We start from the raw sequence: 22,978 nt of genomic DNA, 5'->3' as shown, positions 1-22,978 counted from the left end.
TGTTCGGATAAAAATATTAAACTTAAATTGATATGATAAACGTAAATAACTTAACAACTATATAACCTAATTTTTAATCTAAATTAAATCTTAAATTAGATTTGATAATTATGCTAAAAGTTTGTTTCGAGTATATTAGAAATTATTTTTTAGAATATTTTTTATTTAAAATAATATTTTTTAAAAAATATTTTTAATAGCAGAATATCAAAACAATTCATAAACACAAAAAAAAAAATTCAAAAAAAATTTATAAGGAAAACATTGACTGCAATGCCAAAAGAGACTTTAAAAGTTACATGTGAAAATCACTATGCTTTAACCTTTCAAAGAGCAAATCCTATGCATGCTGTGGATGAAACTAATGGATGAGAGATAATTGGTGGAAACACTCCTCCTGGACTTCTGTTCAACTAAAATTTAAAAACATGGTCGTCCATATTTGGTAATCAATCTTAATCATATCCATACAAGTAAATCTTCCAACATGTTTTGTCAAAATCTCAAACATCATTAATCAAATTTATTAAATCCAAATCCTTGAGTCAAGTAATCACATCAATGACTTGTCGTCCTTACATAATGTACCCATGAACATTTGCTAGCTGCCCTTGTCTGTCCATTTCTCTTGCAACTCTCGATCAATTTTTGTTTGGTTCCTGAGAAAACACAAAAAAAAGGAGCATAATTTTCTCTTCTTTCTTCACAAAAAAACTACACTGCATCCAAGGCGAAAAGCTCTCGCCTTTCCATGATCATTGATAACAACATCAAAATAGTAAAAAAACTGTTTTGATTTATTCATAATTTTCCATCAAATTCTCACTCGACTGATCAAAAAATGGATGATACTTGTGCTGTTTGTGCTGATACCCTTGAATGGGTTGCTTATGGACCATATCTCCATAAAGAAGTTTGCTTTACTTGCATAATTCGTCTTCGTTTCATCTGCAATGATTTTCATTGCTGCATTTGCAAATCAGAATCCAATACCATCTTTGTCACTAAGGTTGATTATTACATAAATTGTCTTTTGATTTCTAGGTTTTGATTATATTTGAACAGTTTTGGTCTTTTTGTTGTTTATGATGGTTTTAATTTCTGGGTTTTGACTTTTATACTGTAAAGTTTTGGTCTTTTTAATTTTTGGGTGTTGGTTTTCGTAGGCATTAGGGGATTATACGAGGATGATAAGTGACTTCAAGGGTTTAGGTTGAGTTAATGGAAAAGAGGGTAAAGTAGGGAAGTGTTGGTATCATGAAGGGACAAAGGCTTATTTTGATGATTTTGATCATTATAAGATGATTAAAGCTATGTGTAATTATCATGCAATGTTTGCAACAAGAAGGATGAAGGGTCAAAAGAGTTTAATAGCGTTGAGCAATTGAAGGGGCATTTATTTCACAAGCATAGGCTGTTTATGTGTGGTCTGTGTTTGGAAGGTAGGAAGGTGAGAGTTGATTCATTGTTAACCTTTGCTTCTTAGCTTGGTATTTAAAGAAATGAACATCAATGGAGTGTTAGAACATGAGATTGAGAAATTGTATTGAAATGAGCTCAATGAGATTATTATGTAGAATGTGCGGTAGGATTTGATTGTCCCATGTCAAAGAAAAATTTTCGTTCTTACATGGTCTTTGCTTTAGCAGGCACACTTGTGTTCTCTGACTTGATTAAGTTTTGAACCAGATATTTACAAGAGAGCAGAAGTTATATAATAGAGCACAATTGACTCAACATGTGAGGACGGGGGACTAGGTGGTTGATGGTAGTGAAAGTGAAAGAGGTGGATTTACAGGACATCCTATATGTGAGTTCTGTGAGAATCCTTTTTATGGAGATAATGAGCTTTACTTGCATTTGTCTACTGAGCATTTTACTTGCCACATATGCCCAAGGTAACCCATGCATTTTTCCCTTAAAAAGGCTTTCATGATTTTAGCGTTTTGTTTTATCAAATGTACACTCTCATATGTCCATTTTGTTTTTTGTTCAATGCAGACAACATCCTGAACAATATGAATACTTCAACAGTTATGATAACTTGAGGTTGATGATATTTTATTTTCATACGTCTTACTCGCTTTTTTTTCATTTTATGTCGTGATTGCTTTGTTTTTTAATTAACATACCAAACTTAATATCTCATATCCATTTTTGTCAAGAACATTTCTTATGTGAAGATGAGGCTTGCCTTGTAAAACAGTTTATTGTTTTTGCAATTGAATCCGAATTGAAGGTGATATCTATTAGTCTTAATGATGCATCTTTTCCTTTTGGCTGTCAATATTTAGAATTTGTTTTTTATGTTTTCTGGAGGTACTATGTGACTAGGAAGACTTGTGTATTTATGATATCGTTTCCTTTTGGCTGTCAATATTTAGAATTTGTTTTTTATGTTTTCTGGAGGTACTATGTGACTAGGAAGACTTGTGTATTTATGATATCGGTAGAGGCATAATGCCATGGAACATGGAGGGTGCTTGTCTTGTTCTAAGCGTAATGCTGTACTTCAGGTGTGTTTTGATCTTTTTAATTGTTGGACGTTACCAATGTCATTGGCATTTTCTGCTTTCTTCATTTACAACATGCCTCTTTCATTTTTTACATCCAGATACCTACGAGTTTCCGGTTTCAGCAAATTAATGAACATTATCGGCATGGTAGTCGATCGAATCCATCAAGCTATCAAATGAACTTGCCCATTGTAGATAGCCATCTGACAGCCAATGCTGAAAGGCCTTGTGATATTTCATCAAATGCCCAAACAGTTTCTACTCACAGAGAGGAACATGAAATTGATATAATTGTTTACCCTTTCGAGTCATTAGCCACCACATATTCTGAGCCACCTTCAAGATATAATCATGTTTTAGGACAGAACTCTAGGAGTGTACCAATGAAAGAAACCCCATTTCCTCCATTTTCGATGGCTCCATGCAGCAGCCAACAGAGATCCAGAAATGGTTTGGGTGGGTTGAGTGGGAATACAATGGCTACTTGCTTGCATTGCCAAAATATGGTAAAAGTCCTGAATTGCCAGCAGCAAACAGTCATCATGTCTCATTAGCTAGTTTTTCTAACCACTCAAGGCCCGTTTCAGATTCTGAGGTTTTATCTCCATCCAGTTCTCTGAGTTCATCCTAGAGTAAGCCAGCAACAATTAAGGAATATGTTCTATCTACTCACACGAGCTTTGTTCAGGCTGGGCCATCAAGGACTAATGGACTTCTTGTCTCCTCAGATTTTGCAAGTTCATCTAGGACTTCAAATAGTAACAGCAAGGTCAGTCAAGGTACTGTGGCTCCAAATCCTGTAGACAGAGCCTCTCACAAATCTCTTTACAGTGCTCCTTCTCTGTCTAGAAGTGCCTCACCTTTGCTTAAGGTTGAGTATGTTCAATATTCTAATAAGGCTCTAGTGGAAAAAATTCGTGCAGCATTGGAATTTAATGAGGAAAAATTCAGTGCATTTAAATTAATATCCACAGAGTACCTTCGGGACATAATTGATACTGAAGAGTATCTGGCCTACGTGCATCAATTTGGCCTATCACATCTTGTCTTTGAACTAGCTAGACTTTCTCCCAGTGTTGAGAAGCAAAGAGAGCTTGTTGAGATTCATAATTACACCGTTGGGAAGAATGGTTCTGTTAAAAATGGTTTGAGCATTGATAATGGTCGTTCCAAAAGCAAGAAAAGTTCTAAGAAAGGCAAAGAGAAGTGTGATGGTAATGGTATCACAAGCTCAGAGAACATTTTGTCAGATAGTCTTAAGGTGGAGATCTTACTAAAGGAAGGGCATCATGGTGGAAAAGGCAAATCAAAGATTTTGGTCGACAAACAAACTAACTTAAATTTGTCAATGGAGCCAAAGAGTGAAATTGTCGCTCAGCCAGATGGTGTCAGCTCAAAGAAGAATGTGGGGGCTGGGGGAGGAGGGAATAAACCTAAGAAAAAAACCTCAAAGTTCCTTAAGAACCGTGTCGGTGATACTTCCGCTGCCTCACTGCCCAATGTTGGTAATTCTGACGCTGATCCTGATGAAAAAGAAGAGAAAGCAGGTGTAGATAGCGATATACCTGAACTGTTGCCGGTTCATGGAGTTTGGAGAAATGGGGGAGGCGAAAAGCGTGTTGCAATGACCTAGAAAGATTGCAAAAAATGACCTTGCATGGGGGCATAGTGGAAATGCCTGTTGGTATGTATAGAAAGAACTGGCATCAGACTTGATTAATGTCTTTTTGTGTGCATGTTAGAGCATGTTGTTGCTAGGTACATATCAGTACATTAGAGGTTTAATCCCTTGAACTAACTAGGAATGTTTCAAGCTTTTGAAACTGTTATCTTTTCCTGGTTTGTTTTAGGTAAATAGCAAAGAACTTTTTTTTGGTATGATTTGGTTGAATTGGAAATATAATATTTGATATATTTTTTGATCAAATAGAACAATTAATTAGTAGTAGTATTTTTTTTAATGAATTTGAAGTTAGACGTTGAAATGTTGGCAATTGTGGATGCCATAATTGAAGATGGCTACTATTTATGGTTTGGTGCCAAAAACAGGAAAAAAAAGAAGTAATGAAAATTTAGGTTCAAAATTAGACTAAAAATGTAGCAATGAATGCTTTCATAAAGCAATTTAACACATGCTTTATTTGAAAAATGGTCAACACAACATAAAACACCACGTAAATCATCAAAGCTGCAGGAAAGACAAGAGTAGGGATTGAAGGAGATATAGCGAGGAAGGGGAGGGGGCAAAAGGTAGTTTGCAACCCCAAATGTCAGCCACAATGATTCACAGGTTGTCTCGCTAATTGGTCAGCCATGGCATTTCCTTCACGAATAAGTTATAACACTAACAAAAGGTAGATTCCAAACACCACGATTCTTACACAAGGGCTTAGCTGGTGCGAGTTCTTGAGAGAACGTCCACTGTCATATCATCAGCAAGATTCTGCACCATTTGTTTTTGTATATTTTGTCATTTTCAGATATGGAAAGAAAGAGAGAATTATAAGCATTTTTGGGTTGTTAAAGAAAACTGCCAGGACAAATCCTATGAACCACATCCTAATTAATTAGAATCTATAGAAAATAACACTCGGAAAGTAACACATTATTTCTGAAAGTAGCAATCTAGAAGGGAAAGAAAAAAGATTAAAGATCAATATGCAGAGAAAGACCAGCAGAAACCATAGCAGGACAGTATAAATCATCAAGCCTAGATCATTAGCAAATTAACTTGAGCCCTGGATCAAAATGGAAGCTCAAAGATTGCTTTGTATGAAAACAAAGTGTCTTACAACATAAACAAAACCAGATTCCAGTCCAACATAATCGGAGCGAAAATTAAATCAGAAATTGTTCCAAAGTCTTATTGAGTTCAACAGTAAAGGTAAGATTCAGAATCGAAAACTGAAGAAAAGAAGAAAAATTATTTTTGTTGTTGTTGTTAATATTATTATTATTATTATTATTATTATTATTATTATTAGCTTTAATAAATTTGAAAAAAAAATATTAGTATTATTATTATTAAATAAAAATCATAAATCTAATTTGAAAAAAATTAAAAACTATAAGAAATTAGATTTTTACAAGTTTAATATTATTATAAATATTATTATTTTTTATTATTATTATTAAGAGAGTCAGACCCAAGTAACTTAACTTGGATCCGGTATGGTTACCGGTTCTAATTCTATTAGGTTTGATATAACTCTCACATTTAAATAGCTTAAAATATTATTTATATTTTTAACTTTTTATATATTTTTTTAAATAAGTATATTAACCCACTGAGACACGCGGGGCAATACACTATAAACTTTCTAAAACTAATTATATTAGCTTAATTTTAGAAACTTGTGTGATGACTCTTACATTAATTAATCTATGATTGCACATCTTATGTTATGAATTTTTTTCTATTGTGGTTTGTTTTCTTACCATATATTTATAAAATCAATGGTAAGTTTGTTGATTAAAAAAGTTTGTTTTTTCATTGATATACTTTTTTTCAGTTTTGAGATTCATCTCTTAGAAAAATTTTATTCTTTCGTATTAGCATGCACTTGTAGCAGTCATATGTCAAAAGATCAGTTAGACTTGATTATGCATCATCTCATTTTGAGCTGAAAATTCTTCAATAAATTAACAGTCATAAGGATCGATACAAAGATACAAATTGTCAAAAAAGATAGAGAAGCATTCATTGAAGTCCATTCCTTTAATTAATTCATCCATCCATGCTTTGACAAAGTTGGTGGTCTGTGGGACCATTCTTTTCAGCCTTTTTCTAAACAGCCGACAGATATCCACGTGCTTAGTTCCTATGTTTCCCACTTCTGCCTTACCCCCCCCCCCCCCTCCATATAAATCAATCTTCTTTATAAAGAAGTGGTGAAGTAAAAAAAAAATAAGAAGAGAGAGGGGGTCTGAAAGAAAGACCTCCTCTCTCGTAAAAGACCAAGAAAATATGAAGGTGGGCGGAGGGCTGACGACAGTGGTAACGAGGACGGAGGGACGTGAGGCAGTGAGAGGTTGAGTTTATCTGCGATCTCTTTAACAATCGACTCTATGAACTTTGACTCATACCTGCAAACACACATTCATACAAATTAAATCACGGATTAATTTGCTAATTCCTCATCAGATCAACATAGAAGAAGAAGAAGAAGAAGAGACATATACTACAAAAATAATTCAGCTTGGAATACATCGATGCAGATGGGTGGATGCTGAATTGACAAATTAAGAAACACGACCACACTTGTACAATATCCACGTCTCAAGGTTTCTTCTATCCTCTGCAGATCTATAATTGTTAAGGTTGAACTTCTTAAACTGCAAAGATTCTGGTCTCCTTCCCAGACTTGCTTGACCTTGCTAGATCGGTCAGCCTCAAGCTCAAAAAGGGTTCCGATCAAAATTTAATTACAAGGCAAACATCTCAGAGACATCCATCCCTATGTAAATATCTCATCTACTCAGAAAAGGGACTTAGTTCTTGAGGGAGGTCCATGTTTGCAAAGACTATTATAGATCTTAATATTATTTTTCTACTATTTTTTCAAAAGTCCATGAATTATTTTTCAATGAACATGGAACAAAAAGGCTCCATTGCATGTGTCATTTCATTTGTCAACATGCATGAATCCTAGGAAGTTATCCTTGACAATCAAAAAACACAACAACGTACGGCTGCATAACCTTTTAACATGATGATTAAGGCAGCTCGAAGCAAGAACAAATCAAATTGTGAACAAATTAAGTTCCTCAGAGAATGCTTTGTAGATAGCCCGAGTGATAAAAAGATGACCTACGTTTCCATGAATCATCTTGATTTTACTATGTACAAAAATGACAGTTTCTGAAATTAAGCACAGCTAACTAATTGAATAAGCTCGTTTTTTCACTACAAGCACAGATAAGCTGATGTATTATCATTCATGGATGCTGTCGTGGGGGATTTAAAGGTGCTCTGTAGCTTGAAAGTCATTTTTTAGCTGTTGTTTCAGTTTGTTCTAGTTTTTATGGCTGTCTTTATGCAACTTAACCAGACTATATATGATGAATATTAAATGTCCAGCATGAGGTGATACCATGATTTCTAGTGCTGGTGTTTGTGTGGATATACCATCAGAAATTTCCAATGCAATCCTAAGAGTAGGATTGAAATCTGCTTGGTCGGTCTTTTTTTAAAGAACATGAAAAACAAAAATAATTACATTTGAATTGAGGCTAATTAACGAACCAGCCCTTGTTTATCATCCTCAGATCCCGCTACTGTTTAAATAACTTGTAAGTTGAATGGCCATGATAGTTAAGTTTGGGTAAACATGTCATACAATTATCACTAATTTAGAGATGCTGAAGCAAGCAAGAAGAATTCCATGCATGTGTTTCGAAGATGCCTAATGAATCGAGAGACAATAATACAGTAGCAATTGATTCACAGGCTCATCGCTACTTCAATTGGCTTATGAGAGAGAGTTCTACATCGACCAGTGCACTTATGCAGAACACCTTTGTTTTTTCTTTCTTTGAAGAAGATACAGAAACGTTAGTGATTATAGCTTCAGTAATGAAATCAAGGCAGAGTTAGGCTTCTTTTGTTTATTTTTTGACATTTCTAGAATGGCTTCAACGTTTTTGATTCACGAAATGAAAAGGTTTATCAAAGCATCCTTTCTCTATACGTCATATCAAACACAGACACAGGTTCTGGACATAAAACAGACAGATAACTGAGATTACTAGCAGTCTAGCACCATGGCAATTGAAGTTAAGGCATCGTTTTCAATATGTTGGTACCAACTGCATGCTTTTTATTGACATTTGAACAACTAGAGAGGTTAAGAGATGGGAAATCTTTAACAAAATCTACTCGGAAGAGAGATAAGGCATGTGCAGTTTCTTGGATCCAAATCAATAAGCTTGTCCCGATATTGAATCGGTGAAGTAACCCTGACCATATTAAACATGTACAACAAAATTGAAGATTCAATCTCTCAAGGTTAATTTCTAGCGTTTGAGAAAATCTGGCATGGAAAGGGTCTCACAATTGCTAAGGCTGGCATATTTTAAATTGATATGATTCTTGTTTTGTTTCTAGATAATAGCTAGTTTAAATTTCTCCAGACAAAAACTGGAATGCAAAGATCACAGGTTAAAACAATTATTCATCCCAACGCAGATATCTCATCTCCTAAGAAAGGAACTTGACGCCAGCCATGTGGAAGGTGCACTTTACACTTACTTTTAACTCCAGAGTTATAAATCCTGAGCAATCTAAGTTTGGATTTCCTTGCAAAGATTCTGGAATTTAATTTACTTTCAAAACTAATCTTTGAAATGTCCAAGAGCATCCCTTCAACGTCTTCATTTCTCTAGTAAATTGCAAGATTTCTTTCATTCTCGTCAAACACTTTTCCCCTGGGATAGTTGGCTGTATTAGTCTCGTGCAATCACGGTTCCAGGTAATTGAATGTCTTCTCACATGTTAACTAGCACGAAAAAACAACCCTCTAGCTATGTGGCTCAAAAGTGATGTTCAAGTATGGAATGATCAAGGTCAAATTAAGTATTCCTAAATGCTTAGCTGATTCAAAAATATAAGCTATCGATGTCATAAATTTTTAAGGAAAAAAGAAGTTTAAGAAATTGGAATGTGAAATTCAATTACTCTAATATAATTTTTCTACGTTTAACCTTTACCATTCATGTATGTATAAAAACCTTCAGTTTTTTAATTTGTTCCCTACAAATGGAATTCTTCCTGTCCGAATTAGTGATGTTAATTGTTCTTTTAAAAAAGAAAAAAAGCTCTCTAAGCCTGTATTCTCTGGACTTTGATGAACAGATAACAGCTTGGAAAGGAATTAATTATATACCTGTCTTGTTTCCGCTCCTTTCCTTTCAGGTCTGCAGCTTCTTTAAGAGCCGCCCTCCAACTATCTACTCTAGCCATTTCCTTATGGAAGCTTTTTTCGTGTTTAGCAAATGCTTCTTCAAACAACCCTTTCTGTTCCCAGACCTCCGACGGATCAACGTTGTAAAAAAGAGGAAGCACAAGGAGCCCAGTTGTTCTCCTGGCATCCATTATGAGCACAAGCTGGTCCAGGCACTTTGTTGAAGAAGCATAGTCTTTAGAGAACACAACAACCGAAATCCTGGATTCCTGTATCGCTCTCTTGATATCAGACTTTTGTCCAGTGTAAATTCCACCATCATCTCTCAAAGTGCGAATCCCAGCATAATTGAGGTCTTTGTAGAGATGATCGGCAAAATTCTTGCCAATTTCTTGGTGGTTAAAACTCAAGAAAACATCATTAGCCTTTCCAGAAAGGAAAAGCATCAAGAGATTGATAACTGAGAACAAACCCTTTGGACTGGTTGGTGAATTCATGATGCCGAAACTAGAAGGATGGAAGTTTCCGATGGGAACGGAGTGAAACGGCAACGTTGGGAGGATTTTCAGGTTGTGATCCGTCGGACTGCTGGTAACTGGAAGTGGAAGAACGAGAAAGGGGAAAGGGTTTTTTTCGAACAGTCTAGAATTGCTAAGGTGTCAAATTAGTGCACACATGGCCAAGATTTGATAAGTTTGGTCCAATTAATATTGATCTACACTTGGGTTTCTTTTGAAGAAACAGGGCCTGATAGTCCATCAAACAGAAAATCACAACCTAGATCAACAGTCACTTTTTTTAGTCGAATACTGAATAACTATTATAGTTAGAGTATAAACTAAAAGCAGTGATTTTATATTCTGTCACTTTAGATCTCAATGGTGATTTAAAAAAAAATTCAATGTGGTATTTCAAATTTTTTTTACGACAAAACCCTTTTTAGCCCCAATTAATAACAAATTGCATATTATTTTGGGAGATAGCATTGAATTGAGAAATAAAGAACTAAAATGAAAAAAAAACAAATAAAATAGGTGATAGCTTTGAAATTTTTTTGAGAAATTCATTTCAATCCCTCTTATTTTTAGCTATTAGTTAACTAGTCCCTTTAAATTTCAAAAATTTAATTTTAGTTTAAAACTTCAATCTCCTCCTTTTCTTCAGTTATTTTTTGGTGGAGGAGAGAAGGACTCGTAAGATTCCGACGTAGAGCGAGAAAGTTGTTAATGGTGATGATTTCAGCTACTAAAATAATTAATTTTTATGTCAAATAGTTCCATATGATACCAGAAGTTTAGATTGAGAGTTTTTTTTTTTTTTTTTTACCTTCAAAGTACCAAAAAAATATATGAGCTCATAAATATTTTTTTATGGAGAAGAGGGGCTTGCAAGACTCCGATGCAGAGCGAGAAAGTTGTCAATGGTGATGATTTCAGCTACCAAAATAATTGATTTTTATGTCAAAAAGTTCCAGGAGTTTAGATTGAGTGTGTTTTTTTTTTTTTTTTTTACCTTGAACGCACCTAAAAAATATTTGAGCTCAAAAATATATATTTTTATTTCAGGTTGATATTGGGTTTTAGAGCAACTTTTAGTGTTTTTTGAGACCATTAATTAGTTTAACAGGGTTTCCAAAAGGTTCCCAAAGTGTTACATAGATATTTTGTGTTAAAAATATGATAGAAATGAGTTTTGGGATCAAACAAATAGAAACACTATTTTTCTACCGTACCACAGTGGTTAGAATCTGAGTTTCAAACAAAGCATCTTTTACAAAAAAAAAAAAAAGATCAAATGACATGTCACCTTCCCCATTAATTTAAAAATAAATAAATTAAAGGCCAGTGCTCGTGCGCCTGACCTTGCAAAGCCACGCATGGGCCCTTTCTTGATGTGTCAAATGCATGGCTTGGCTTCCCAAGCCCAGCTTCATTTTTTTTATTTTTTTAATTAATACTTTTTTAATTGTTTTCTAAATATTTTTTAAATTTATTTTGGATTTAAATTTGATATCAAAAAAGAAAATAAAAAAAAATATCAATCCCGGCTAACTTTTCAAATACATGACCCGAGTTAACTAATCAAAAAACACTATATAAGAAAGAATTATGAAGTTCAATCCCTTGTAAATGAAACGTTGAATGATGAAATTTAAAAAAAAATACATAATTTTTTTTTTAAATTAGAAATTAAAAAATAAGGGTTAAGATGAAAATTAAAAAATAAATTAAAGGGCAACAACAATTTATTCATTTGAAAGTTAAATCGAAAACAAAAAAAATTAAAAGAAAAAAGATTAAAAAAAAACCCACACTATAGAAGGCCCAACTACTAATTTGAGCTCATAAAACCATTTTGCACTTTAAAAATTAAAATTCTTTTCCCGGGCAGAATCTTTTTTTACCCGTTTGAGGCCGGTAATTTTTATTTTGACACTATAGAAGGCCCAACTACTAATTTCTCCTTGACATACCGGCAAAACAAAAGGAAAAGAGAAGCTATGCCTGGGAATTACCAATACCAAAGCCTGTACGGCCTATGATCCGTCCTGAGATGGGACAGGTTAATTTACGATATCAATTTAATTTTTTAAAATTAAAACATTTTTTTGAAGAAAAAAAATTAAACTGAGTTTAAACGAGTCAACCACTCCAACCTCGGGTAGATCTCGTGGATACTTGTCAAATACAAGCATCAGATTGCTCCTGTCGTTTGGTGTTGGGTTTTTGGTCTCAAGCTTTCTTTATTTCAATTTTTTTTCTAGGCTGATTGTGTTCATCCTTTGGTGCTAACCTGTAGGGAGCTTTTGACCATATGATTAGATTGTCTAATTCAGAATGCATAAGAACTAGGATTGCTCCTGAAAATAAATTGTTCTGTCCTTGCCTGCTTAAAAGTTTATTACCTAAAAAGAACGTCTTCCTTAACTTGTGTTGCCTAGGTACTACTAGAATCAGGAGGAAACAGGAATATGATGAACCAGTTTTGTAGAACCATCCCTGCCATCTGCAGCTTCTCTAAGAGCTGCCCTTAATCTTCCACCCTCTCCATCTCAACCTGGAAGCCTTGCTCATGTGACGAAAACACTTCATGATATCTCCCTTCCTGGTTCCTAACTTCAGATGGACCCAAATGGCAAAATATGGGGCAGCAAAATGTGCCCTCCTAGCATCCATGATCATTACAATTTAGTCTGTTTTGAGATTTTGTTTCGGTTAGTTCTAGTTTTTATGGCTGTCCTTATGCAACTTCACCAGCTTATATATTCGATAAATAAATGGCCAGCATGAGGTGATACCATGATTTCTAGCACTGGTTTTTGTGATGGATATACCATCAGAATGTTTAAGTAATCCTAATGGTAGGATTGAATGTATTTGGTCGGTTTTTTCGAAAAAGCAATGAAAAACAAAAAATAATTACATTTGACTTGAGGCTAATCGAACAAACCAGCCCTTGTTTATCGTCCTCAGTTCCAGTTGCTGTTTAAATAACTTTTAAGTTAGATGGTGGTGTTGTTAAGTTATGGATAAACATGTCACACAATTATCAATAATTTAGAGATCATGAAGCCAGCAAGAAGAATTCTATGGATGTGTTTGGAAGATGCATAATGAATGGAGAGACAATACTACAATAGTAATTGATACACAAGCTCATCCCTACTTCAATTGGATTAGGAAAGAGTTATACAATGGCTAGTGCACTTATGCAGACCACTTTATCTTTTTTTTGAAAGAGACACGACGCTGTTTGTGATTATAGTTTCAGTAATGAAATCAAGGCAGAGTTAGGTTTCAGTAATGAGATTACTAGCAGTCTAGCACCATGACTATTGAAATTAAGGCTTGTAAGCAAATCGGAAAGAAAACCAAATTGCAGTTCCTAAAAATTTCTTATCAAATATCATAAAGTGGGAGAGTTAAGTGGAGATGGGATGGATGTTCCCCCATTTCCACTATAAAATAGAGGTTGTGTGAGAGCCAAAAGAAAGCAGTAATATGTAGCAGCTTCCAGTAGCAACCGCAGAGGGATAAGAGAAATGTAAGGCAATTACAAAGAGAGGGAGTTGAGTGAGGTGTTCCTCCTCCTTCATTGTTGTAGATTGTAGTTTTCTCTCTATATAATGAAATTGGCTGCTCCATGGACATAGGCAAATTGCCAAGCCACGCTAAATTGTTTTGTTGTGTGTTTGGGCATCAATCACCGATCCTAACATTTTCAATAGCTTGATTATATATTGGTCCCAATTGCATGCTTTCTTATTGATATTTTAACAACTAGAAAGGTTAAGAGATAAGAAATCTTGAACAACTTCCACTCGGAAGATAGATAAGAAACTTGTACAAAATTGGAAATTCAATCTCTCAAGGTTTCTATCCTTTCTTTGAAGAAGAAACAGAAACGGTAGTGATTATAGCTTCAGTAATGAAATCAAGGCAGAGTTAGGTTTCTTTTGTTTATTTTTTGGCATTTCTAGAATGGCTTCAACGTTTTTTATTCACGAAATGAGAAGGTTTATCAAAGCATCCTTTCTCTATACATCATATCAAACACAGCCACAGGTTCGGGACATAAAACAGACAGATAACTGAGATTACTAGCAGTCTAGCACCATGGCAATTGAAGTTAAGGCATCGTTTTCAATATGTTGGTACCAACTGCATGCTGTTTATTGACATTTGAACAGCTAGAGAGGTTAAGAGATGGGAAATCTTTAACAAAATCTACTCGGAAGACAGATAAGAAACTTGTACAAAATTGGAAAATCAATCTCTCAAGGTTTCTATCCTTTGAAAAATCTGGTATTTGAAAGGTGCTCACAGTTGCTAAGGTTTACATATTTCACACACTTTACAGTGATTTTTAACTCCAGAATAATAAATTTTGAGCGATCTAAGTTTTTGCACTTCCTTACAAAGACTCCAGAGCTTAAATTAATCTCAAAACTAATTTTTGAAGTGTCCAAGAATATCCCTTCAATGTCTTCTTTTCTCTAGTAAAATGCAAGATTTCTTTCATTCTGGTCGAACTCTTTTCCCTAGGATAGTTGGCTGTGTTTGTCTCGTGAAGCCATGGTTCCAAGTAATTGAATGTCTTTTCACATGTTGATTAGCAAGAAAAAACAACACCCTAGCTATGTGGCTCAACATGCGTCATATTTCAATGATGTTAAGCATTCTCCTAGAGCCTAAAATTGAAAATCTTAGCCATGTTTGAGTATCGAACGATCGAGGTCAAATTAAGCGTTCCTAAATGCTCAGCTGATTCAAAAATATAAGCTATCAATGAAACAAATTTCGAAGAAATTAAAAAAGAAGAAGTTAGTACCTGTCTTCCAGAACCATCCTTTCCATGTTTGCAGCTTCCTTAAGAGCCCTTCTCCATCCCTCCACCCTCTCCATCTGATACTTGAAGCGTACTTCAAGTTTAGCAAACTCTTCACCAAATTGCCCTGTTTGGTTCTCCACCTCAGATGGATCGACATCGTAGAAAACTGGGAACACTAAGTGCCCAAAAGTTCTTCTACGTTCCATGATCATCGAGAGTTCATCAAGACACCATCTTGAAGAAGAGTAGTTTTTAGAAAACACAATAATAGATGATTTTGATTCTTGAATTGCTTTCTGGATTTCTAACTCAATGTTCTCTCCTATCCGGATCTCGTCGTCGTCTCTGAAAGTGGGAATCCCTGCTCTAGTTAAAGCTTTGTAGAGGTGGTCGGTGAAATATTTGCGTGTATCTTCACCTCTAAAACTCAAGAAGACATCGTAAGTAGTCAACACTGGGCCTCTGAACGAGGGGTCACACGTCCGGGGTGTCCGAGTAGCCCCTGGAATTAAGGAGAGAAAAATCAAGATTAGGGTCACTAGGTTGAAAGCCATGGGTTTGATGAAGAGAGGCAAAGATTTTTGAGTTGGATGGATGAAGATCTATCTTGATTCTTTGGGGGAAGAAAGAACAAAAGCTGCAACGTTTCAGAGGGTTTTCCGGCGGAAGGAGGGAGGAATTCAAAAGGTTCTCTTAAGAACTGTTTACGTACTTTCCTTCTTATGTCTTTACTGTTACTGTCACAGTGTCACTATAGTTTTTGTAAGTGTAATTTTTATTTAGAAATTTATTTTCTTGATATTTTATTTAAAAAATTTTGTTTTTGAATTTGAATGTAAGAAAGAGAAAATTATTAATTAACATCAATTTTCTCTATGAAATTAATTAATTTTTATATGAATAAATTTTATTAAATGAGAAAAAATAATAAAAACAAATTGAATCCTAATCTTAACTAAAAAAACAAATAGGAATTGAGAGAGAAAAATCATTATAAAAAATTTTCTTTTAAAAAAGGTTACCTTCTATTTTTTTAAGCGCGTAAGCACTTTCCCACTAGTTTTTCATAAATTATATATTTGAAGGAAAGTGCTTACGCGCTTAAAAATTCGAAGAGTTGGTACTGGGCTGGCTGAAAATCAAAGCTTATCCGAAGCTTGGTCTAAAATTCCTGAAAAATTAGCTTTTTATGATTACATCGGAAATAATCCGGCAAAGGGTGGATTGTTCAGAGCAGGTTCAATGGATAACGGGGATGGAATAGCTATTGGGTGGTTAGGACATCCTCTATTTAGAGATAAAGAAGGGCGTGAGCTTTTTGTACGTCGTATGCCTACTTTTTTTGAAACATTTCCGGTTGTTTTGGTAGACGGAGACGGAATTGTTAGAGCCGATGTTCCTTTTCGAAGGGCAGAATCGAAGTATAGTGTTGAACAAGTAGGTGTAACTGTTGAGTTCTATGGTGGTGAACTAAATGGAGTCAGTTATAGGTACTGTGAAAAAATATGCTAGACGCGCACAATTGGGTGAAATTTTTGAATTAGATCGTGCTACTTTGAAATCCGATGGTGTTTTTCGTAGGAGTCTAAGGGGTTGGTTTACTTTTGGACATGCTTCGTTTGCCCTGCTCTTCTTCTTCGGACACATTTGGCATGGCTCTCGAACCTTGTTTAGAGATGTTTTTGCTGGTATTGATCCAGATTTAGACGCTCAGGTGGAATTTGGAGCATTCCAAAAACTTGGAGATCCAACTACAAGAAGACAAGTAGTTTGATACAACATTAATCTCTGATTTTTCGTCTCTATTTTCTTTTTGTAATTTGACATAGGGTACTGGGGACATCTTGATTTGAATCGCCGCCTTTTCTTTGTCTTGACTCTTGCTCTTTTTTTATCCGGGAACGCTCTAAATAAACAGATATGGAAGCTATAATTGTAAACCACGATTGAATCTATGGAAGCATTAGTTTATACATTCCTCTTAGTATCGACTCTAGGAATAATTTTTTTTCGCTATCTTTTTTCGAGAACCGCCTAAAGTTCCAACTAAAAAGGTGAAATGATTTTTCATTATCTTAATTGAAGTAATGAGCCTCCCAATCTTGGGGGGCTCATTACTTCAACTAGTCCCCGTGTTCCTCGAATGGATCTCTTAGTTGTTGAGAGGGTTGCCCAAAAGCAGTATATAAGGCATACCCAGTAAAACTTACAAGTAAACCAGATATAGAGATGGCGACTAGGGTTGCTGTTTCCATTATTATATAATAATAAAAAAATAATAATTTCCAGACCACAATGGATCTATGATAAGATCATTTATTTACAACGGAATGGTATACAAAGTCAACAGATCTCAGTTAATACAAAAAAGGATTTATGGCTACACAAAGCGTTGAGGGGAGTTCTAGATCTGGTCCAAGACGAACTATTGTAGGGGATTTATTGAAACCATTGAATTCGGAATATGGTAAAGTAGCTCCGGGGTGGGGAACTACTCCTTTGATGGGTGTCGCAATGGCTCTATTTGCGGTATTCCTATCTATTATTTTTGGAGATTTATAATTCTTCCGTTTTACTGGATGGAATTTCAATGAATTAGATTTACAAGAATCACTAAAATTCTAGCTTTTCAATACAAAGTGAAGCATTTTGGTCTCGTTTTTTTAGCCTATTTTATGCTATTCTATTTTGGTAGTTCGATCGTGGAATTTCTTTCTTTCTGTATTTCTGGAATATGAGTGTGCGACTTGTTATAATGGATCATATTGATAATACAGAAAATGGGTCTGTCATCTTATCTTGATAGAGATGGTTTTTGACTTCGTCAGATATTTATTCTAGTATCTGGAGCACGGAATATATGAAATAGATTACGAAATATTAGAGCTATGATTCATACTTAACTTAATATTTCAAATCCGCGACCGGACTCCAAAAAAATTTCAGTTCGAAGGCACCCCTCTCTTTCAAGAGGATTCGCGGCATGTCAAGCCCTGGTCTATCGGATGCCCCCCCAATTCCAAAATTTGACCAATGTAATTCTGTCTGTTATAATACTAAAATAAAGTACTTCTGAATTGATCTCATCTTTTAAGAATTTCAATTTTTCTTTCTTGAGCAATAACTTAAATCTTTCAATAAAATACTTCTTGTAGAAATACCAATAAATATTTTAACCTATCATTTTCGATTACGAAAAATAATTAGACAGTCCATTATTTCATGAATTATGACACGAATTCGATTTCTATGAATATCATAAAATTTCCCACTAGTTTTTTAAGTGCTTTCCTTCAAATATATAATTTATGAAAAACTAGTGGGAAAGTGCTTACGCGCTTAAAAAAATAGAAGGTAACCTTTTTTAAAAGAAAATTTTTTATAATGATTTTTCTCTCTCAATTCCTATTTGTTTTTTTTAGTTAAGATTAGGATTCAATTTGTTTTTATTATTTTTTCTCATTTAATAAAATTTATTCATATAAAAATTAATTAATTTCATAGAGAAAATTGATGTTAATTTAATAATTTTCTCTTTCTTACATTCAAATTCAAAAACAAAATTTTTTAAATAAAATATCAAGAAAATAAATTTCTAAATAAAAATTACAATTACAAAAAACTATAGTGACACTGTGACAGTAACAGTAAAGACATAAGAAGGAAAGTACGTAAACAGTTCTTAAGAGAACCTTTTTGAATTCCTCCCTCCTTCCGCCGGAAAACCCTCTGAAACGTTGCAGCTTTTGTTCTTTCTTCCCCCAAAGAATCAAGATAGATCTTCATCCATCCAACTCAAAAATCTTTGCCTCTCTTCATCAAACCCATGGCTTTCAACCTAGTGACCCTAATCTTGATTTTTCTCTCCTTAATTCCAGGGCTACTCGGACACCCCGGACGTGTGACCCCTCGTTCAGAGGCCCAGTGTTGACTACTTTACGATGTCTTCTTGAGTTTTAGAGGTGAAGATACACGCAAATATTTCACCGACCACCTCTACAAAGCTTTAACTAGAGCAGGGATTCCCACTTTCAGAGACGACGACGAGATCCGGATAGGAGAGAACATTGAGTTAGAAATCCAGAAAGCAATTCAAGAATCAAAATCATCTATTATTGTGTTTTTCTAAAAACTACTCTTCTTCAAGATGGTGTCTTGATGAACTCTCGATGATCATGGAACGTAGAAGAACTTTTGGGCACTTAGTGTTCCCAGTTTTCTACGATGTCGATCCATCTGAGGTGGAGAACCAAACAGGGCAATTTGGTGAAGAGTTTGCTAAACTTGAAGTACGCTTCAAGTATCAGATGGAGAGGGTGGAGGGATGGAGAAGGGCTCTTAAGGAAGCTGCAAACATGGAAAGGATGGTTCTGGAAGACAGGTACTAACTTCTTCTTTTTTAATTTCTTCGAAATTTGTTTCAATTGATAGCTTATATTTTTGAATCAGCTGAGCATATTAGGAACGCTTAATTTGACCTCGATCGTTCGATACTCAAACATGGCTAAGATTTTCAATTTTAGGCTCTAGGAGAATGCTTAACATCATTGAAAATATGACGCATGTTGAGCCACATAGCTAGGGTGTTGTTTTTTCTTGCTAATCAACATGTGAAAAGACATTCAATTACTTGGAACCATGGCTTCACGAGACAAACACAGCCAACTATCCTAGGGAAAAGAAGTTCGACCAGAATGAAAGAAATCTTGCATTTTACTAGAGAAAAGAAGACATTGAAGGGATATTCTTGGACACTTCAAAAATTAGTTTTGAGATTAATTTAAGCTCTGGAGTCTTTGTAAGGAAGTGCAAAAACTTAGATCGCTCAAAATTTATTATTCTGGAGTTAAAAAATCACTGTAAAGTGTGTGAAATATGTAAACCTTAGCAACTGTGAGCACCTTTCAAAATACCAGATTTTTCAAAGGATAGAAACCTTGAGAGATTGATTTTCCAATTTTGTACAAGTTTCTTATCTGTCTTCCGAGTAGATTTTGTTAAAGATTTCCCATCTCTTAACCTCTCTAGCTGTTCAAATGTCAATAAACAGCATGCAGTTGGTACCAACATATTGAAAACGATGCCTTAACTTCAATTGCCATGGTGCTAGACTGCTAGTAATCTCAGTTATCTGTCTGTTTTATGTCCGAACCTGTGGCTGTGTTTGATATGATGTATAGAGAAAGGATGCTTTGATAAACCTTCTCATTTCGTGAATAAAAAACGTTGAAGCCATTCTAGAAATGCCAAAAAATAAACAAAAGAAACCTAACTCTGCCTTGATTTCATTACTGAAGCTATAATCACTACCGTTTCTGTTTCTTCTTCAAAGAAAGGATAGAAACCTTGAGAGATTGAATTTCCAATTTTGTACAAGTTTCTTATCTATCTTCCGAGTGGAAGTTGTTCAAGATTTCTTATCTCTTAACCTTTCTAGTTGTTAAAATATCAATAAGAAAAGCATGCAATTGGGACCAATATATAATCAAGCTATTGAAAATGTTTAGGATCGGTGATTGATGCCCAAACACACAACAAAACAATTTAGCGTGGCTTGGCAATTTGCCTATGTCCATGGAGCAGCCAATTTCATTATATAGAGAGAAAACTACAATCTACAACAATGAAGGAGGAGGAACACCTCACTCAACTCCCTCTCTTTGTAATTGCCTTACATTTCTCTTATCCTCTGCGGTTGCTACTGGAAGCTGCTACATATTACTGCTTTCTTTTGGCTCTCACACAACCTCTATTTTATAGTGGAAATGGGGGAACATCCATCCCATCTCCACTTAACTCTCCCACTTTATGATATTTGATAAGAAATTTTTAGGAACTGCAATTTGGTTTTCTTTCCGATTTGCTTACAAGCCTTAATTTCAATAGTCATGGTGCTAGACTGCTAGTAATCTCATTACTGAAACCTAACTCTGCCTTGATTTCATTACTGAAACTATAATCACAAACAGCGTCGTGTCTCTTTCAAAAAAAAGATAAAGTGGTCTGCATAAGTGCACTAGCCATTGTATAACTCTTTCCTAATCCAATTGAAGTAGGGATGAGCTTGTGTATCAATTACTATTGTAGTATTGTCTCTCCATTCATTATGCATCTTCCAAACACATCCATAGAATTCTTCTTGCTGGCTTCATGATCTCTAAATTATTGATAATTGTGTGACATGTTTATCCATAACTTAACAACACCACCATCTAACTTAAAAGTTATTTAAACAGCAACTGGAACTGAGGACGATAAACAAGGGCTGGTTTGTTCGATTAGCCTCAAGTCAAATGTAATTATTTTTGTTTTTCATGCTTTTTCGAAAAAACCGACCAAATACATTCAATCCTACCATTAGGATTACTTAAACATTCTGATGGTATATCCATCACAAAAACCAGTGCTAGAAATCATGGTATCACCTCATGCTGGCCATTTATTTATCGAATATATAAGCTGGTGAAGTTGCATAAGGACAGCCATAAAACTAGAACTAACCGAAACAAAATCTCAAAACAGACTAAATTGTAATGATCATGGATGCTAGGAGGGCACATTTTGCTGCCCATATTTTGCCATTTGGGTCCATCTGAAGTTAGGAACCAGGAAGGGAGATATCATGAAGTGTTTTCGTCACATGAGCAAGGCTTCCAGGTTGAGATGGAGAGGGTGGAAGATTAAGGGCAGCTCTTAGAGAAGCTGCAGATGGCAGGGATGGTTCTACAAAACTGGTTCATCATATTCCTGTTTCCTCCTGATTCTAGTAGTACCTAGGCAACACAAGTTAAGGAAGACGTTCTTTTTAGGTAATAAACTTTTAAGCAGGCAAGGACAGAACAATTTATTTTCAGGAGCAATCCTAGTTCTTATGCATTCTGAATTAGACAATCTAATCATATGGTCAAAAGCTCCCTACAGGTTAGCACCAAAGGATGAACACAATCAGCCTAGAAAAAAATTGAAATAAAGAAAGCTTGAGACCAAAAACCCAACACCAAACGACAGGAGCAATCTGATGCTTGTATTTGACAAGTATCCACGAGATCTACCCGAGGTTGGAGTGGTTGACTCGTTTAAACTCAGTTTAATTTTTTTTCTTCAAAAAAATGTTTAATTTTAAAAAATTAAATTGATATCGTAAATTAACCTGTCCCATCTCAGGACGGATCATAGGCCGTACAGGCTTTGGTATTGGTAATTCCCAGGCATAGCTTCTCTTTTCCTTTTGTTTTGCCGGTATGTCAAGAGAAATTAGTAGTTGGGCCTTCTATATGTGTCAAAATAAAAATTACCGGCCTCAAACGGGTAAAAAAAGATTCTGCCCGGGAAAAGAATTTTAATTTTTAAAGTGCAAAATGGTTTTATGAGCTCAAAATTAGTAGTTGGGCCTTCTATAGTGTGGGTTTTTTTTTAATCTTTTTTCTTTTAATTTTTTTTGTTTTCGATTTTAACTTTCAAATGAATAAATTGTTGTTGCCCTTTAATTTATTTTTTAATTTTCATCTTAACCCTTATTTTTTAATTTCTAATTTAAAAAAAAATTATGTATTTTTTTTTAAATTTCATCATTCAACGTTTCATTTTACAAGGGATTGAACTTCATAATTCTTTCTTATATAGTGTTTTTGATTAGTTAACTCGGGTCATGTATTTGAAAAGTTAGCCGGGATTGATATTTTTTTCTTATTTTCTTTTTTGATATCAAATTTAAATCCAAAATAAATTTAAAAAATATTTAGAAAACAATTAAAAAAGTATTAATTAAAAAAATAAAAAAAATGAAGCTGGGCTTGGGAAGCCAAGCCATGCATTTGACACATCAAGAAAGGGCCCATGCGTGGCTTTGCAAGGTCAGGCGCACGAGCACTGGCCTTTAATTTATTTTATTTTTAAATTAATGGGGAAGGTGACATGTCATTTGATCTTTTTTTTTTTTTTTGTAAAAGATGCTTTGTTTGAAACTCAGATTCTAACCACTGTGGTACGGTAGAAAAAATAGTGTTTCTATTTGTTTGATCCCAAAACTCATTTTCTATCATATTTTTAACACAAAATATCTATGTAACACTTTGGGAACCTTTTGGAAACCCTGTTAAACTAATTAATGGTCTCAAAAAACACTAAAAGTTGCTCTAAAACCCAATATCAACCTGAAATAAAAATATATATTTTTGAGCTCAAATATTTTTTAGGTGCGTTCAAGGTAAAAAAAAAAAAAAAAACACA

The 22,978-nt window shown here is 34.6% G+C and overlaps 2 protein-coding genes, 1 long non-coding RNA gene and 1 pseudogene across 3 annotated transcripts; 1 reads left to right on the top strand and 3 right to left on the bottom strand.

Moving 5' to 3' along the window:
• The first annotated feature begins 610 nt into the window (after positions 1-610).
• Positions 611-4,460, top strand: LOC118034957 (uncharacterized; annotated as a pseudogene).
• A 1,635-nt stretch (positions 4,461-6,095) lies between these two features.
• LOC118034954 (toll/interleukin-1 receptor-like protein) lies at positions 6,096-10,168 on the bottom strand. Its single transcript, XM_035040411.2, has 2 exons — positions 9,401-10,168; positions 6,096-6,602 (listed from the first exon to the last, which is right to left on the bottom strand). Exons 1-2 carry the CDS (start codon positions 9,913-9,915, stop codon positions 6,395-6,397), a joined length of 723 nt encoding a protein of 240 aa, XP_034896302.1. The 5' UTR covers positions 9,916-10,168; the 3' UTR covers positions 6,096-6,394.
• Positions 10,169-14,742: 4,574 nt separating this feature from the next.
• On the bottom strand, positions 14,743-15,303 carry LOC140954321 (disease resistance protein RPV1-like). Its single transcript, XM_073409175.1, has one exon. The coding sequence runs from the start codon at positions 15,301-15,303 to the stop codon at positions 14,743-14,745; it is 561 nt and encodes a 186-aa protein (XP_073265276.1).
• Positions 15,304-16,338: 1,035 nt separating this feature from the next.
• On the bottom strand, positions 16,339-17,349 carry LOC118034956 (uncharacterized). The gene is made up of 2 exons (XR_004685106.2): positions 16,868-17,349; positions 16,339-16,823 (listed from the first exon to the last, which is right to left on the bottom strand). It is a non-coding gene; the product is annotated as an uncharacterized lncRNA (long non-coding RNA).
• Positions 17,350-22,978: the final 5,629 nt, after the last annotated feature.

Source organism: Populus alba, chromosome 5 (assembly GCF_005239225.2).
Source record: "Populus alba chromosome 5, ASM523922v2, whole genome shotgun sequence".
Taxonomy (NCBI): domain Eukaryota; kingdom Viridiplantae; phylum Streptophyta; class Magnoliopsida; order Malpighiales; family Salicaceae; genus Populus; species Populus alba.
This window is presented reverse-complemented; position numbering and strand designations above follow the sequence as displayed.